At 29.7% G+C, this 18,601-nt stretch overlaps 5 protein-coding genes across 8 annotated transcripts; 2 read left to right on the top strand and 3 right to left on the bottom strand.

Moving 5' to 3' along the window:
- The first annotated feature begins 222 nt into the window (after positions 1 to 222).
- Positions 223 to 3,762, top strand: Parp16 (Poly(ADP-ribose) polymerase 16). 3 transcript variants are annotated; one of them, XM_067356225.1, is made up of 7 exons: positions 223 to 372; positions 1,426 to 1,762; positions 1,831 to 1,986; positions 2,076 to 2,285; positions 2,364 to 2,529; positions 2,612 to 2,747; positions 2,825 to 3,762. In XM_067356225.1, exons 2-7 carry the CDS (start codon positions 1,448 to 1,450, stop codon positions 2,982 to 2,984), a joined length of 1,143 nt encoding a protein of 380 aa, XP_067212326.1. In that variant the 5' UTR covers positions 223 to 372; positions 1,426 to 1,447; the 3' UTR covers positions 2,985 to 3,762. The 3 variants fall into 3 exon arrangements, with proteins under 3 accessions (XP_067212326.1, XP_067212324.1, XP_012229208.1); XM_067356223.1 differs by having other exon boundaries at positions 227 to 417; XM_012373785.2 differs by lacking the exon at positions 223 to 372 and adding an exon at positions 824 to 1,174.
- On the bottom strand, positions 3,340 to 5,539 carry LOC105676130 (vacuolar protein sorting-associated protein 26C). The gene is made up of 6 exons (XM_012373786.2): positions 4,886 to 5,539; positions 4,666 to 4,809; positions 4,017 to 4,409; positions 3,855 to 3,951; positions 3,604 to 3,729; positions 3,340 to 3,523 (listed from the first exon to the last, which is right to left on the bottom strand). Exons 1-6 carry the CDS (start codon positions 4,940 to 4,942, stop codon positions 3,441 to 3,443), a joined length of 900 nt encoding a protein of 299 aa, XP_012229209.1. The 5' UTR covers positions 4,943 to 5,539; the 3' UTR covers positions 3,340 to 3,440.
- Positions 5,540 to 5,749: 210 nt separating this feature from the next.
- Positions 5,750 to 9,200, top strand: CycB (Cyclin B). The gene is made up of 5 exons (XM_012373787.2): positions 5,750 to 5,920; positions 6,547 to 7,164; positions 7,364 to 7,603; positions 7,684 to 7,802; positions 7,883 to 9,200. The coding sequence occupies exons 1-5, from the start codon at positions 5,894 to 5,896 to the stop codon at positions 8,157 to 8,159; spliced, it is 1,281 nt and encodes a 426-aa protein (XP_012229210.1). The 5' UTR covers positions 5,750 to 5,893; the 3' UTR covers positions 8,160 to 9,200.
- On the bottom strand, positions 7,883 to 14,688 carry Elp1 (elongator complex protein 1). Its single transcript, XM_012373915.2, has 13 exons — positions 14,589 to 14,688; positions 13,929 to 14,435; positions 13,319 to 13,744; positions 12,728 to 13,228; positions 12,419 to 12,630; positions 11,929 to 12,335; positions 10,749 to 11,856; positions 10,447 to 10,640; positions 10,071 to 10,335; positions 9,863 to 9,999; positions 9,628 to 9,782; positions 9,474 to 9,537; positions 7,883 to 9,399 (listed from the first exon to the last, which is right to left on the bottom strand). The coding sequence occupies exons 2-13, from the start codon at positions 14,382 to 14,384 to the stop codon at positions 9,326 to 9,328; spliced, it is 3,999 nt and encodes a 1,332-aa protein (XP_012229338.1). The 5' UTR covers positions 14,385 to 14,435; positions 14,589 to 14,688; the 3' UTR covers positions 7,883 to 9,325.
- A 643-nt stretch (positions 14,689 to 15,331) lies between these two features.
- alpha-PheRS (phenylalanine--tRNA ligase alpha subunit) lies at positions 15,332 to 18,519 on the bottom strand. 2 transcript variants are annotated; one of them, XM_012373936.2, is made up of 8 exons: positions 18,182 to 18,516; positions 17,647 to 17,987; positions 17,351 to 17,572; positions 17,118 to 17,233; positions 16,862 to 17,046; positions 16,427 to 16,788; positions 16,257 to 16,358; positions 15,332 to 16,047 (listed from the first exon to the last, which is right to left on the bottom strand). In XM_012373936.2, the coding sequence occupies exons 1-8, from the start codon at positions 18,320 to 18,322 to the stop codon at positions 15,378 to 15,380; spliced, it is 2,139 nt and encodes a 712-aa protein (XP_012229359.2). In that variant the 5' UTR covers positions 18,323 to 18,516; the 3' UTR covers positions 15,332 to 15,377. The 2 variants fall into 2 exon arrangements, with proteins under 2 accessions (XP_012229359.2, XP_012229360.1); XM_012373937.2 differs by having other exon boundaries at positions 15,908 to 16,047; positions 16,233 to 16,358; positions 18,182 to 18,519.
- Between the last annotated feature and the right edge of the window lie 82 nt (positions 18,520 to 18,601).

Genomic DNA, 18,601 nt, shown 5'->3' with positions numbered 1-18,601 from the left:
AATGCCAATGTCATCACCATTTGTTGCAAAACCTGTTAAATTCTAGAATTTCCCGCCAACGTAATCAACTTTAACGCTTCGTCTAATTGCTTTTGCTCATCAATTATTTTTCTCCTTCGTTGCATTCACACGTATCTTACATCTATATTCTTTACGCTTGGAAGAACGCTGACGAACAAATGCGAACAAACGAAGACGGCGTGACAAATGAAAGACGAATGTATATGGTACAGGTCGCGAAAAACGTCAGAAACATGTTCGTAATTTTTTTGTGATAAATTTCTTGTGAGAAGAAAATAATAAGCTCACTTGGCGAAGATTAACTCCACACGCATTACGTGGTTCATCAAATGCTAGTCATTTTAGTTTATGGTAAGGTTGCAAATCACGTAAATCAGAAGATGAATATTAGACATCGTGAGTATTGGCAAAAAAAATATTATCTTATAACAAATTGTTTTATATCATACAGTTGTGACATGCACATCAACATTTTAAATATTTTAATATCTCAATGTATAACGCATGCTAATGCATGTAACCTAAGATAATTTTGGAATCTATTTTGTGCAACTTTGTAAAAAGTAAATGCATAAGAACAAATTTTTGAGACTTTATTTCTAACTTGCAAAATTTAAATAATTACTTGTTCAAATCAAGGATTATTTACATTTCTTTACAAAATATCTTCATCGTGAAATTAATTTGTTATAAATACCTTTCTATTTAGATGTTATAATGCCTCCAAATCTTATCTCACTTTTTTGTAATTATGTATCAAAGTCTGAAGACATCAATGATAAATACGACTTTAGGGTTTCCTTTCAATATTCACTGCCAGTACTGACAACCTATAACTCATGTTATGTACCTATAGGTTTTCAGCACTGCCAGTACAGTCTAGTTATTCAAGTGTGTAAGTATTAAAACATGTGCTAAATGTCCCCAGAACACAGTGCTTTCTGTCCGATGTTGTATATGTTTATTATTTTCATAATGTCGTAAACTCTTCATAAAATTTAAAAATATTTATTATTATTGAGACGAAATATCTCTAATTATGTTAGTGAGGATGATTTCAGCAATATAGGAAATACAAAATATGTATACGTCATCACATGACTGCCATCATATAATAAATATCTTTTTGATAACGTGTTTATTTTAGATTGTGGTTTGTATTTTATTTTATGGCAAGCTTTTGCATATAATTTAAAGATGTTGAAATTAATAGTGAACAAATATTAGATCTAATTAATTTAATTTTTTAAATTTTGTTTTACATATTGATATACATGGTGTGCATTTTGAAAATTAACATAAAAATTGTTTCACATATTGTATCTTTAAATTATATTAATTATTGATTTTATACCATGTTCTCTTTTATTATATTTTATACAAGTTTTTATGCTTTTTATGCAGGCACAATAATAAATAAATAACGATGGCAAACATTGTTAAAAATCAAGAAGTATCTAAAGGTGTACGACAAAATGTACAATACGAAATTTTGGATGATAAAATTACTGCCAAGACTGGTTTAGATGTATGTAATACATCTCAAATAGATCGTAGTATAATTGAAGATGTGGAGAAAAAAATAATATCGCTGAGACATTTACTGGAGAAGGATCCAAAAGCTGCCGATCTAAAGTGGTCTTTATTCGTAGCAGCATCCAATACTTATCGCTATGACAGTTGCTTAAAACCTTTTCCACCTATGTACATTAAGAATGAGTGCAAAGATATTGAAGCTTTGGTATTATCATTAATATTTGTACAATAATATGTAATATTTTATATGCTGATCTATTACTTTCTTTACAGAGGAGAGCTATTGAATCAGTTCCTCCTTTGCCAATATTATGCAAAGAACTTAGCGAAGCTGATGTGTATGAAAACTATGGTGAAACGATAGAGTTATTATATTGGGTATTGATACGATTGAGAGATCCACATATTAAAAGCATACAAAAAGAATGTGTAAGTTTGTTAATTACAAGAAAAATATTTGGAAAATTAAAAAGATATGTTATAATATAGTACATTTTAGATAAGTTTTTACATTACAGTATGATTCGATATTGAGGAAAGCACCACTCGAGATGCCGGTTGCATCTCCAAATCTTATATTTCAAATAGTAAGTGCAAAACATTCTACAGCAGAAGAGAAATGGAAATCTAATGCTAACAGCTATCCAACCTTTTATGCATACCATGGTAGTCGTTTGGAAAATTTTCATTCTATCGTACATTATGGTCTACAACAAAACATGTGCAAAGTATGGCAAGTTGACATTAAACTCAAAACGTTTTTTTCTATATGAATAAGATTCATATATTTTGAATAATTTTTTTAGAGATCGCAATTTGGCAAAGGGATATATCTTTCGAGCGAATTAGGAGTCAGTTTAACTTACAGTCCTGTAGGCTATGGATGGGGAGGTAGTCTTCTTGGAAGCGAAATAAGTTGTATAGCTCTTTGCGAACTTGTTGATCATCCTGACATAAAAGGAGGAGAGTCAAGTAAGCATACGGTGCATTAATAGCAATAGTTTACAACACATCGAAGTTTAAAAGACAAATTTTTACAATAATATTGTTTTAGGAGATAATGTGCAAAATACGTTGACTAATGCAGTTGGAGGTGAAAGAGTACCAGATAAATATTTTGTAGTGATAAACAGCGATTTAGTGAGAGTACGCTATCTGCTCGTCTATACCCAAGAGCGTCATGCAACTAGGTGAATTTTTGCTATGTAACATAATGTTATTTTTTGTAGGAAGTAACTAATATTTTATAAATATTTTATTATTTCAGAACTACTAGTAATTCAGGATTACTGACATGGTTCAAGCAACATAAATTACTGACGTTTGTCCTTGGCTACGTCGTATTGTTAGCTTCGGTTGGATTAACACAAAATAAACAAGTAGAGAAATATTATAGATTATTTCTGCAAAAAGCAGGATTTGTATAAAAAAAAGGTTAAAAATTCAAGTACTTGCCATTGCAATAAGTTGAAGTTTTAATACAAAAGAAAAAGATTATAAGAGAATGCTAATATATAATTTCATAAAATTAAGTTTTATGTGCCAAGATCGATAACACTGTAAAAGGCTATAAATGCTAAAACAATACATATAAAAAATTTTTTTTCGAAATCTGAAATAAGTGAAATATTAAAAAAATTGTTTTTCCTTAATTTATATTGCTAGCATTTAGCTTTTTACATGTTAATTACATCAAATATAATGAACGTGTTCACAAAATGAAGATATATGAAGAATGTCTTTTATATGCATTTTTTACATATATTTAAGAATGTGTGTGAATGTGTTTATATAAATAGCTAAACATTTTATTTGATAAAAATTTACAAATAGTATTTTACAAAACAATTTTCTTTGTATGGCTTTATTGGACGATTTAATTCTCAATATCTTGAGAGTATAATAGGAAAGTTCTCAGTGACCAAATAATCGTCTTCGAAAACAATGATAAGATTTACCTCAAATTCTAAAAGAAAAAGAAAAAATGCATTATAAAATTTACATTTCTATTTCATGAATAGATACCAGATGCAATGATGTTCTTACCAACTTTAAAGTTGCTTGTACTTAAAGTAGGACATGTAAACAATCTTGGAAATATCATATAGATTGGAATAGCGAGATTTGTGCAAGCATTTCCCTCACCAATTTGTATATTTTGTATCTCTGTCGCTGGAAAATATAACATGTTAATCAATTATCATACATCATTGTCATATATTACTGTCATACATTAATGTATCAATATTATATAAAATTGTTAATTTTTACAAAATCCTGTAAAGAACTATTATTACCATCTCTGGAATATCCTTCTGCACATCCACAAGTTTCTACTCTTACTAACTGCAATTCTATGGATTTTATAACAGCTTCACAATGTTCAATTATTACCTACAAGTTTATACAATAAGATGCAATATTCTGAATAACGATAGTGTTTAGAAAAAGATACATACTTCACCAGTTAAGGGTTCAGAGATTTTGCAATACAGAGAGTCTAATCTTCCCGAAATACAAAATCTTGGCACATTAGGTCTGTCCCTAGTATTTTGTAAAGACTCTGGCATTATTTTGAAGAATACGATTTTACTGTGCTCTTTCTCTACTTTAGTATTTGGTTTGTCTTCAACTATAAACTCCAATGACTTGCTCACGTCTTTTGCAAGAAAACTTCTTTTTATATCACAACGTATCAAGTATTGTATATTTACAAAAACACCATGGTATGTTTCATAAAGAGATTTACTTCCTCTTGGTTTTAATGGTAATTCGAATGGTATTTCTGTTTTACCACTTGGAATCTTGCCTGATGGAGCAACATCCAATGTGTATTGCACTAATTGTATTGGCTAAAAACAATAATGATTTATATATGAAAAATTAGCATCTATGTGTTAGATTTACACTTGGAAAAAAAAATATATATATATATTTACAAAACATAAAGTAATTAAACAGCTTTTATATATCAATTACAGCATTGTATAATTTTAATAACAATTCAACGTAAATGCAAAAAGTATTTTAATCAGATACTAATAAAATAATAATTATATGATAATAAACAATAGAATTTATTCATTTATGATAAAGATATGTACTAACCTTAACAGAATTATAAAATGCTTCAAAAATACCAACATTTTTTGAACTAAGCTGCAAGTTTACTAAACCTTCCATAGTAAGAAATATACCATCGTGCTTTACATCAGAATTAGTTTTTAACATTATAAGACCAGCAACCACTTCCTATAATATAACCTCAATTTTGAATCCAAATATATCACAAATATAACAATAATAATTTCTAAAATGATCAACCAACCCCCTCGTGATATATCTTGCTTGCGCGTTTTAATTTTATGTCTATATTGATAGACATTTCACAGATGATTTCTTTTGATACTTGATATGATAATTTCCTTTCAACAAACTCTGTTACTTTGTTAATCCAAGTTATATGCTATTGACTTATATCACTGATACGTTCGATAAGCTTGACATTTTTTAATTATTTTCACAGATTTCACTAAATACGCATTTTTGATGCAACTATGAAAAAGATAATAAAGAATTGCCGCAAATGTGATTCTACTTTACACAATGTTTAGTTCTGAAATTTTGGAAGACACCTGTCACGATCAGCTGTTTGTGATGAACTCTATCAGATGCCTTGGCAATAAATACCTCTTGTGGCAAAATCCCAAGTTATATACATAATTATAAGTTAAAAATGCAAGTTATGTAAATATTTTTACAATTGCAAATTTAAAAATTCGAAAAGATGCAAAAATTTACAAAGTAATTGTAAGCTAAAATAATTATGAAATATTAATAATAATTCTTCTTCCGTGCATATAAGTAGTACATATTACGTTAAATAATAAACAAAATACGCATCCTTTTTATTCCAACCATTCCTACTTCTCTTTTTTATCGATTGATTCTTCCAACCGGAAAACTACAGTTAAAATACCATAGAAGTTACGGCTGCCTCCGCACTGCTGCGCTAAGGACTCTTGCACACTCAACGCGTAACGCGTTGACGCGTAGTTAAAAGCGACGTGCTAGCCAATCAAACTTTTTTTCTTACGATAAAGCTGTAAGTTGATTGGCTACCGCGTCACCGCTTACTACGCGTAACGCGTCAAAGCATCCTATGTGCAACAGGCTTAACTCCTGTCGAGGAGCGGTTAAACAAATTCAAATCGAAGTCGTTACTTTGAGAAGCGAGAATCGGTTAGATCTGTGCAGCTTGCTTCTCGAAGGGAGAGACAGAAATTTGTGTCTGGCATTGTGGAGATAGAAACTTTCTACGCAATTTTGATTGATAATGGCAACGAGAAATCGAATTGGAGTTGTAAGTACAAATTTTATATCCGCGGGAAAACGGTGAAATTTAGTTAAAAGTATACGTGCTGGGAGAGGTCGTTAGCCTGACATCTTTAAATACCTGTCGGTTGTGAAACTAATCATATTTTATTACCTTTTATGTCTTGCGGAATATCAGATAATGATTCTTTGATTTTGTTTAATTGTGAAAAGTTTTAGTTATGCTTTTCTTCGAACTATGCAATATTTTCATTTACTTTTTATCGTCTAGGAAAGTGTTTCCTTACCCGCCTTTTCGTAGTGTTTTATTGTTTTGTAAATACTATCAAATTTTTAGCATTTAATGTAAATATAAGTTTCTTAGATTTACATCATAATCTTAAAATAATGATTATTTTATGAAATTCTTTTTATTTTTTCTCATATAAAAATATTTAGTATCAAATATAAAGTATATAAACAATATAAAGTATCAAAATTATTAGGATCTAATATATCAACAAAATAATCAACAAAAATATATCTATTTCCATATTGTAAAACTTTTAACAAATATTGTAAATTTTAAGTAAATATTTTAAACGTATAACTTTTATTTTTTTGTGTTGCTTTACTGGAATAAGTTCTCTTACATCTTACTGAAATGCATTTCAGATGAATCATGCCAATCAGGAGAATATTAAAAATGTCAAATCTTCAGTTGCTGTACCTAGAAACACAAAAAGAGCAGCATTAGGTGAAATAAGTAACAGAGTTAACACATTGAGGGGTACAGAGCCCATAGATAGAACTAGTTTATTACAAAAAGATAAGAAGAAAGTAATTATACAAAAGCGACAAGTTGTGAAACCAGTGGAAAATGTATCTAAAAAGCCACTGGATGAAAACGCTGTTGAAATTGCAAAGTCAGTCAAACATGTAGAGACCACCATTGTAGATGGCATATCCGCAACTGATGTAGCATTGATTTCTGTTAGCAAGAAGAAAGAAAGGAAAAAATCATTTTCAACAGATCTATTAAAATTTGAAGATATTGATGAACAAGACAACAAGAATCCTATTTTAGTTGCCCTCTATACCATTGACATACATGAATATTTAAGATCGTTAGAAGTCAAATTTCCTATTAAAAAAGGATATCTAGCAGGCCAAGAAATCACTCCTAAAATGAGAAGCGTGCTGATAGATTGGTTGATCGAAGTACATCAGCAGTTTCGATTAATGCAAGAGACCTTGTATCTCACAGCTGCAATTATCGATCGTTTCTTACAGGTAAAATGCAAACAACATAATATACTATAATATACTATATACATAATATACTATAATACTAATATATAATAAACTCAGTGAAATATTATTTACATCATTTAACATATTAATTTTTTTTTGTTTTATTTTGTTTGCCCCAAAAGTTCTTTATTCTTATATTACACCCATATATATATGTATATATATATATATATTACAGTCTTACCGGACTATAGACAGAAAGAGATTGCAGCTGGTAGGTGTGACAGCTATGTTTATTGCTAGCAAATATGAAGAAATGTATTCGCCGGATATAACAGATTTTGTTTACATAACGGATCAAGCATACACAAAGTCGGATATATTGCAAATGGAAATGCTCATTGTGAAAACTCTAAACTTTTCTTTCGGCCGGCCGTTGCCGCTGCATTTTCTTCGTAGGTACAGCAAAGCTGGAAAGGTATTTATCGTTGACCATTATTTGCTGAAATTTTAAACCTTTGTTTATTTAATTATAACTCATTAAATATGAATTTTAAGGCACTCCCTGTACATCATACAATGGCAAAATATTTCCTTGAGCAGAGCTTGGTTCATTATGAAATGTGCCATTATCCACCTAGTCTCATTGCTGCAGCAGCGATATATCTAGCATTTTTGTAAGAAATAACTAAATTATTTTACATTGCATTCTTTTGGAATATGAAGTGATCAATAAACGAATTGTTTCTTTTTGTAGAATTATTGGTAATGATACAGAAGACGAAAGTAAAGCTATCTGGACAGATACTCTAGCATACTACAGCACCTATTCTAAGGACGATGTGTTACCTGCAGTATGTGATATAGCTGCTATAATAGTTAATGCAGAAAATAGTAAATATCAAGCTGTAAGGAAGAAGTACGTTCATGTGAAACACATGAAAATTAGTGTTCGGCCAGAGCTTAAGTCGCCTACTCTGCTTGCCATTGCAGCGAGAAGCAATGAGACACAAAGTTCTACTAGAGCAGAATAGCATGCCTACTTATTTGTAACATTTATATATGCACGTGATGAGACATTTTCAATAAGGAGTTTGTTTAGCGCATTGAATGTTATATGGAGAATACGAATGGACATTGCGTTTTATGAAAACCATTTTACCTTCAAAAATTAAGATAAAGTAAACTTTATTACAAGATGAAAGCGTATGGATTAGACATTTGATGCGCGACTTTCTTATTGAAGTCTATTCTCATTTAGTTATATAAAGTAGATAAAAAGCGACTTAAAAATTACATACAAAAGTTTATAAGTATATGCATGAAAATTTACTCAGGTAATGCTGATGGATTTTATTTTGGACCCATAATTAAACTAGGTTTATCAGAAATTTCACAAAACACTTTTTATAATAAAATATTAATAAAGATTTTTAGTTTTTATTCCTAGATGATTGTAAAAATATTTTAATTGATATTATTTTTTTAATTGATATAAATCCTACATAGATGCTTTTGTCATATGAAAATATGTAAGTATTTCAAGGCATATACTTTTATGCTTTTATAGCCATATTTTGTCAAATATAATCTACCTTAGTATGCGAATTTATTATTAAGTTTTTTCGCTATTTTGAAATATAAATTGCATAAAAGTGTTGTACAAAATTATAAAGAAATAATATGAATTTTCGGAAATATAATATATATATTTTTATCACATCAATGGATAAAAAGTGATAAAAAAATAATTCGGTTCTGCGTTATATATTGCTACATCTTACAAATATGTATATAAAATAATTTATAAGTATTTACCTAAAAACAAGATAAAAATTTATATTGTTATGTTTCTAAATCCAAATTTTAACATTTCTAAATTCAGATATTTAATATATATATATATGACTATCTTTCAGAATTAGATACAAATGGCTATTATGTATACTTAAGTCTTATAAGCTGAAAATTTATAATTGTAATGATAAAATTAACTAATATTAGTATGCACTAGGTATAATAATAAAAATTAACTATACATATACTTTTGTAAATAAATAACAAAATTACTACAACTTATTTATATTACCTTAATATCTTAACACCTTCAATTTATTAATCAGTAAATTAAAACTTTCAAAAGAAATATTTCAAAAGAATGTATTTTATAAAATAATGTAATTTATAAAATTTTTTTGTATTAATTTCTGAAAAAATTTTGAAAAGATATCCGTTGTACTGCATCACTTTCAGGTGGATGTGTCAAATAACGTTCTAAAAATTTAAAAAGGTTATTAATTATACTAATGTATTTTTAATGTGTAAAAAGTTATCAATTCCACACTTGCCTACTAATTTAATAGGTGCAGTAATTTCCTGAAGCTGTGCCGGTGTATAATTCGTCATCTTTTCCTGAAAATAAGTAAGAAGAAATGTTAAGTATAATTTAAAAATTACTTAATTTTAAACTTAATTATTAAAATGTTTTTAACGATTACTTACTATCTCGGTTAAACTCGTAGGTGCAGATTTGTTCCAAATTTCAGATTTACTACTTTCTATCAATTGAAAGAACTTGTTTAATTCAATTTGGAGTTTTTCCGCATATTCATCAAATGTGAAACGTATTAACACTTGTACAAGCTGGTGCCACTCATCTACAAGTAAAAAGATATATTATTAACACATTACGTGTGTATTCAAAGATGCAGTAACATGATATTGTTTTTGAATAAACCTTTCTCTTTATATGCATTGCTAATGATTTGATAAAGGGCGTGTATTAAGCCTAAATCTTCAAACATGCTGCCCTCCTTCAAGTTCAAAAGTTTCCTCTCTTGCTTTCTGCGGTTTTTGCTTGATCGATAGCTTCTCCTGAAAAAGATGATATTTATATGTCTTACTTTATCCAACTGTGAAAAGTGTAACAAAGAAATTGAACGTACCCAGAAGCTGTAGATGTTCGTGATCTTCGACTGGAAACAGAATCTACCACACTGCTTGTATCGCTGAGGAAATCAGTGACTTCTTTGCTAGATATTGCTCCATCATTACAGATTAATTCGCCATATGGCCGTGCTTGTTTTGCACTTATTTCCGCTCTTACTAACGCAAGACGCGATTTATATCTCAGAAAATCTGATCTAATTTTACTCAATTGTGATATTACATGTTCTGCATGTTCTTTTACGCCGGGTTTAATGTGAGTTTCTGTAAAAATTAAAAAAAATATACATCTATTACATTCAAATTGGTAATTTTTAAATTTACTTTTTACATGATTAACTTTCTAAATATTAATTCTATTTATCGTCCACTAACCATGTAGATCCAGCCGCTGGATATCGTGTGCTATTCTTATTGCACGTTTCCAGATTCTTCCTTCGCACAATAGTGCTACAGCTTCTTCAGTGTCGTTTAAGTAATCTTTCAATATTGTAGCTGCATCTTCATACCTTCGCTCTGCTTTTAAACGTTCCACTAGCACCTTATAACACTCGTACAAATCGTTTAAACTAGAAATTTATATATAATTATTAAATGACAAAATTACATATTATATTACAGAATTAAAGTTGTTAAGAACAGATTTATGCGTATGTAGCAGAGAATTATATCTTTACCTTAATTTCATTTCTCTTAACACTGTAATGGCGTCTTGCCAAGTACTACCTGTCATGCTAAATGCTTGTAAAGCTTTGTTAAAATTGCCGCTTCTATAAAACATCATACCAGCTTCTTGATATTGATTGCTACTTAGTAAAAATTCCCCGTAAAGTTCAGCCACTTTTCTATGCTTTACATTATTCTTCTTAAACAACTTCATCGCTTTTGGATATAGTTTCTGATTACATATCAACTGCAAACATTCCTCAAACTTGGTTGAGTCTTTGGATATGTGTTCGAGTGCCGATTCATAACGTTTAAGGTGCATATCAATGGAATACTTCATGTAATCTTCATTTAGTTTTTTCAAACCATTTAAAAATGGAATATACTCTTTGGGGTCTTTCAATGATTTAGAGCCTATAAACATTGTCAATTCAAAATCATACATGCCTAATGCAGTATCAAACAAAACGTTGATGTCTACTAAAAGCCGTAAATATTTTAATGCATCTTCGGAAGATGTTGAAGAAAAACACTGCGCTGACTTTTGTGAATCCTCCGACATTTTGATCTGCTTTATTTTACTAAGTGCTTTTTCTAATCCTTGCCTTTGTTGATTTTTCACCAAGCTTATCAATATCGGTTGTACTAAATCAGCTGCACTGTGCGATTTTTCCATAATATCTCTTAATAATTTACAAATCCGGTCTACTTTATCAATTTTGGACTCATCACTTTCTGATATTGCAAGTGATTCTGCGGAACGATTCGGATAACAATGCGCATACATCGTACGCGTGATATCTTCATTTTGTAATTCTGTCAGAAACAAACTCAACCAATTTGGATTTGCAATTTCTTCTACGAATTTATCAGCGTTATCCATAAATAGTTGTGGATTATGGTCATATATTAAATTCAAATTTATACGTTGTTTCCTCATGACGTCAAACGCTGCGTAATAATTACAGTTATCGAGAAAACGTCCTATTATTTGCAATGATAATGCCCTTGGCTGAACACATTCTAGATTTCCTCTAGGCATCTGTAAAATTGTTTTCGAGTCTTGAGGTATTGCTGCCATTACGTAAGAACCTCTTTCAATCCGTCTAATACTGATACCTGTAAAAAATCATAAAAGATTCATGCTACATGTGAAAGAGATTGTGATATATATATATACTATATATTTACCAGCAGAAAATTTCTCAAAAATGCCACTTTCCCAAGGTTTAATGGTTAAATCGTGTTTGTTCAGCTGCTCCATACCGCTTTTGTCCAATGGAAGACAGATTAATGTATGTTGCAATGTTGAGAGAAGCAAGAAATCAGAATGTACATAGAAACTTGTAATGTTCTTAGCAACTTCCTTTCCGTCAATCAAAAAACAGTTTGGATGAGACAAAGCAATGATAATGTGCTTTGAATCAATTTTCATAACTTCTACTTGGTAGCACGCTTCCTTTAATGTAATTGTTTGTTCCAGTTCTTTACAATTTTTAAAATATTTAAATACCAGTCCACCCGATATTATATAAGCTTCATTTGCATCTGGAGAAGGAACTATATGTTCTATTGGACTTTTCATGATATAAGTTTTTCTGTAAGAAAAAAAAAACAAATTTATCTTTTATAATCTAGTAGTTTTACAATTTTTATAATAATTTGAAATTAATTGACGTACCGTATTGTCAAATGGCTATTTTCTTTAGAATTTATTTTATCTAGCGATAAAACGCATAAGAAATTAGATGTGGCTGTAGTTATAGAACATAACATAGTATCTTCTGCAAGCCACAAGAAATGATGCATGCTATAAATGCATTTATCAATTTTTAGTATATTGCATTCGACGTTGCACGACTTCAAGACTTCATATTGCAACGGGCAGGAATTCTACAAAGCATAATAATTTACGTATTGTAATAATAAGCGAATTTTGCATATAAAATCAATTTATGTAAATTTATGTTATAATCGATAGAGTGATTACCGTTATTTGCTTGAAAAACGTCAAATTATTATTACACGAAACAGTGCAAAACATATTGCTGTTTATCGAAGATGTCTTATCAAGAATACTTGGTGCAAAGACAACTGCATTTACTGATTCTTGAAGCTGCAAAGATTGATGCGCCATTGGCGGTGGAACAATTCCATCTCTGAAACCAGTAACTTGCATTTTGTTTCCGTTAATAACACCAACCACAGCTTTGTCGTCTACAATTTTGCCTTTGCTATGATTCACGCACCAATTGAAAGAGCAAGATATAATTTCTGTTGTTGTCATAAGAATCAATTCATTTTCAGATCTTCCAATAACGCTCCATCTTGCAAATACCAGTGGATCATCAATATCAAAGACAATAGTCTGTTTAAGGTACCAGTGATAATTCTTTTCGGTCCATAACTGCAGTGCCATACTGCTCATCTTTGGTTGTTCACAGATGATAGCCAAGATATCTGCATTTGGTGACCAAAGTAAGTCTTTCACCTAAAAATATAAAGATACATGTTTAAATATAAATTTGCATAATTGTATAAAATAATCCTGGAGAATTGCGTATTATAATATTTAACGTACTATTATTTCATCTGGTTTATAAGAAAGTAAAAATTCACTGTGCTTGAGGCCATTTCTCTCAAAAAATGCAACAACATGCTTGTTGACCAATCTTAAAGTTGTGGCAATCATAGTTTCCGACGATTTCCAAGCCAAGCATTCTTCCAATCCATTGGTCAATGCACTGGTATATTGCAAGACACCCTTTCTGTTAAATACTTTAAATTGTCGAATTTTTGTTACATCATGTAGAAAACTGACAGCAAATAAACTACCATCCTCCCGCCAAGTGATACGAGAATAACCATCATCTGATTCATTTACACTTATTTGCTCTGGTTTAGCTGTGGCTGCTGCTTTACCTTCAGAACCATGAAATTGGGTTTCTTTTTTTCCCCAACCAACAGTAACAAATTGTTCTTCACAGTTTGATGAATATAAATCTACCTACAATATCACATATGCATAATTATATAAAAATTATTTACATTAACAGATATGCACAACAATGACAATGTATTAATACAAATAATTATATATATATGTATGTATATATATATATATATATAATTATAAATTGACACATTAGTATACTCAAGAAAGTTAAATAAAACTTTAAAGCATACATTACCTCTGATATTATTTGAAAATAATCTGACATCATAGTAATCACATTTCCATCATTTCTTACAGCTGTAATTATTTCATGATCCGGACTAAGTTTCATACACTGTAGGCCAGCATCGTGTGTAAATATTATCTCGTATTCAATATTGTCTTTATTGTTTATATTTATCCTGGCAATATCGCCAACCTCATATGCACAGTATAACTCTTGTGATATAATGCTATATTCTAATGCAACAATCTTGAAACTCTCTTCATGTTCAATAATAGTTAAATTATTTATATTTTCTGTGGAATTATTTGATACTGTATACAGCTGATTTCCCAATAAAATGTATAAGTCATCAGTATGTGGATTCACAGTGCAATATATCTTCGAAGATTCTTTCAAATGTGTCTTAATATCTTCTATACATTGCAAACTTCGACGATATTGTCGGTGAACTGCCAAATTTTTCATGATTTCAACTAATAATGTCTGGATTATTTATTTGGATTTTGAACAGTTAACCTAAAAGTATCATAAAACATATATAGAAAATTAGAACATATTTTGAAAAATATATAGAAAATATAAAAACAAATGTCTTAATTTAAATATAGTCCTATGTATAGCTAATATTATATTTAATTATAATAAATTGTTATATACAGTATTACGTACTTCTTACCACTTCTTGCTTTTAAACCACGCGGAGGAAATCACCATGAATAACGCATACAATTGAGAATGCGTACTCGCTAGCTCGAATAGTAAAAGAAAGTAGAATACTGTTTTTCTGTCTCATTCCTAATCAAACCGGCAATGAAGGCGATATTGCATATTTCTCCGATTTAAGTCAAATGCACAATAGAGAAAATATTAGGAATAGAAATAAATATTAAATATTAGGAAGAGCAATTTTTTTTGAGGAATTATTTTACTTCAAACAAAGAAACAAAATGTATCAATTATTTCTAATTTTTATTTTTTAATTCATCATATGTTAATACATTTCATTTTTTTTGTTCTGAAATGAAATAATTCTATTTCCTATTTTTAACATTTAATATTTATTCCTATTTTTCTTATTTTCTCTATTGTGTGTTGGGCATATCAAAAGATAAAAATTCGGATTTATAAAAATATTTATTGGATTCCTTCTAGTTAATTTTTTATAATTTAATTAACATTAATAAGTTTTAAAAATATAAAACAAGACGATGGAAACCATATATCTTTAGTACTTTATAAGCACTTTGATACTTTTAAAACCGACTGAGGTATAATTAAGAATCATATAACTATTTTATCGAAGCTAAGGTTAAAAATATAATAAATTGTAAAATATTTGTAGGAATCGCGTATCACTTACTATATTATTAATTACTTACTAATATTCAGGTTGTTTAAGAAATTTGTACTCATTATTGACATGCATAAAGTTTATTTTTATGCAAAATAAATTTGGATTTAATAAATTAATTCTCTTTTTATCTTATACTTATCAATGTCTTTAAGAATAAGATCGACTATAGAGATATCGTCGCCCATCACATAACGTGTTTTCTTACAAATCTTTTGTGGCATATTAATATCACGTTTTACACCATGTAAAGCACAATGTATTTTATCTAAATAAGAATCAATCTTATTCGCGTAAAGTGAACCATTTTGTTCATACTTTAACACATTCATATTGGTTGTTTCAATCAAACGATTTAAGAATCTCGCTATGTTCACTATCCCAAGAATTACACGCGTGCCTGATACCATTAAAATAGGATCAATCCCAATGGTTTTCCAAATTAAAGTTATTGATATATCCACATTCTTGTCTGTGTTGGAAAAGTCGGAACAAAATCTAGACAGTTCACTAGGAAACTTTGTCACTGTGGAATGAACGTGCGTTGATACAGAAACACTAAGATATGGTTCTATGAGTTGTAAAAAAGGCTCCACAAAATAAATTGGCTGATTTGGATCACAAAATATAACCAGATTTTCCTTTAAAAATTTCCGTTTTTCTGAAGGGTATTCTTGCATTTGTCCGAGTTTTGGTTGAGCTTCTTGCTTTGATTGAGTCTTCATCGATATTTCTTGTTCTTGAATTTTTCGTGGTAAATGAATCATTCGACTAGTTCTGCCAATGTAAATAATAAATTTCAAAATTAAATATTACAGCAATCGACTTTAATTTAATCATATATAACATATTACTCTCATCAGAATTAATGTTGGAATTAATTATTTCAGATTTAATATTTTAGGATTTCATTTTTAAAATATTTTACCTAGTTCCAAAAAAATAAATTCTAACATAAATACCTTAATGATTAGAATGATATTTACTTCTCTAATCGACATAAAGGGTTCGTACGGACCATTTCCATATCCACTTTTGGTCCAACAAGATCACGGATGTTGTTTAAACCGTATTTAATCATTGTTGGCCTAAATTAGAAATAAAACGTTTTTATATTAAATCATGCAACATTATGCAAGTTAATTTATTTTCATACCTTTCTAATGACAAACCCCATGCAATAACATTTACATCAGGTGGTAAATCCATTGGTAATACCATTTCGGGCCTAAACATGCCGCTATTACCAATTTCTATCCATTTCTCCAAGCCATTATGATAACAGAATATTTCCATACTTGGTTCAGTGTATGGATTATATGCAGGCTTGAATTGAAGTTGAGTAATGCCAAGCTTTTTGAAAAATTCATATAAAGTACCGATAAGGTCACCTAATGTGAGTCCATAATCAGCAATAACACCCTCAACTTGATGAAACTCTGCAAGATGCGTCGCATCTAAAGTCTCATTACGGAATACTCTATCAATACTGAAATACTTTACAGGCTTAAATTCTCCCTGCAAAACACTTTTTGTTGTATTTCATGATTTTTAAAGGAACAACTTTTACACTTCTCCTCAGACTACATACCTCTTGCATAAGTTTACGTAGTACACGTGCGCTAACAGCTGTTGTGTGAGTGCGCAGTAAATTCTTTTGCGCCTCTTCCAACTTCCAATCATATCTATAACCTAGAGATCCGTATCCTCCTTTACTGTGAACTTTCTTTACTTTCTCAAGATAATCCATGGGGAATTTTGTACTAACACGTGGTTCTAAAATAGCATACTAATTTTTTAGCCATACTTTTGAATACTATTTTATATATTATTCAATAATAATTTACCAGAAACAAAAAAGGTATCATGGGCATCGCGAGCAGGATGTTGTTGTGGTTGAAAGAGAGCATCAAAGTTCCAGAAACTATTTTCTACAAAATTATTGGTGGGCATTTCTGTGAATCTGAAACAAAAATACAAAAATATATAATTTGTTCAATCAGTGATTTTGTATATAATTAAACTGTATAAAATTTAGTTTTAAAACAATATAAATTGTTACAAATTTGATGTTACTCACCCCATTTCCAAAAAGATTTTTCTGAATTCGTGACGGACTTTTAACAATGGATGCAAAGATCCAATTTGAATTGCTGCACCTAAAGCCTCAAAATTATATGGCTTGAATTTCTTGTTTTTCCAAGAACCATTTGTTAACAAATCTGATGTTAAGTCTGCTTCTAATTTTTCTATTTTTATAGAAAAATTTGGCCCCTTTTCTAAATGCATAATTTTAATCACCCTATTTTAACAGAATAAGAAATTAATGTAAAATTATATTTTACATTATTCTTTCATTATATTTGTATAACTTACACTTCTTGTAGAAGTTTTCTCTTTTTGTATTCTGTTTTAATGTTCTCCGGGATATTTGAAATATCTTTTAAATGTGTCTGTATGGTATCCACAATGAATGGTGCTTTCTTTCTTACAATAGGACTAGTTCCACTTTTGTCAAGATTTATCCATCCAGCAACCATTGCTTTTGAAAAACCTACTTTAGCATAGGGAACTGATTTCATAAGCTCTGCCTGAGATATTCCTTCATCAGGAATAGCATTGTAAATAGCTACTTCATGGCTACCATGTTCTATTATATATTCTCCCTCAGCTGTGATTTCCCATTTCTTTTTAGAAATCGGTTTTACTGTAATCAACTGTTAGGAAAAAAATTAAAATTAAATAATTAAATTATTTATATCTGTGATAAAAAACTTATAGATAGAAAAAGTATTTAATGAATACAATTAGCACATATTGTTATTTTACATTAATCATAATGTAAAATAATCAAATAATTAAAAATACGATTTTAAACAGCATGCGACAATTATTAATTAATTAAATTTACATCATCGACTGTTTCAAGGCTTTTGATGGCTCCGATAATTTTTTGATGGTCTTCTTGGAATTCATTCGCTAAATCTAGCGAATTTGTTTCACCATGTTTCTCCAAATATTCTAAAATTCGATCAGTCAATTGTTTTGCCATTTTGCAATGTTAACGTTTCACAGTGGAATTGACGTGTAATCGTATGTTCGGTTTTCCTAATAACCGGAACAATACGTGGTGCAAAATAAAACCACGTGTAACCAAAATAACTGTTCAGAAAAAATGACGCAATCAAAAGGTCTGTTCTTTATAGCTGAACTGGCTGCACTAGTTCAGAGTTTATCTTTCTCCTTCCAATGTGGAGCTTTCTTAGTGCAGCCAGTTCAGCTATAAAGAACAGACCTAAAAAGAACGAAAAATGCAGGTATGCGCAGTAGT

The sequence above is a fragment of the Linepithema humile genome, chromosome 5 (assembly GCF_040581485.1).
Source record: "Linepithema humile isolate Giens D197 chromosome 5, Lhum_UNIL_v1.0, whole genome shotgun sequence".
Taxonomy (NCBI): domain Eukaryota; kingdom Metazoa; phylum Arthropoda; class Insecta; order Hymenoptera; family Formicidae; genus Linepithema; species Linepithema humile.
The sequence above is the reverse complement of the archived record's forward strand: the minus strand, read 5'-3'. Positions and strand labels throughout refer to the sequence as shown.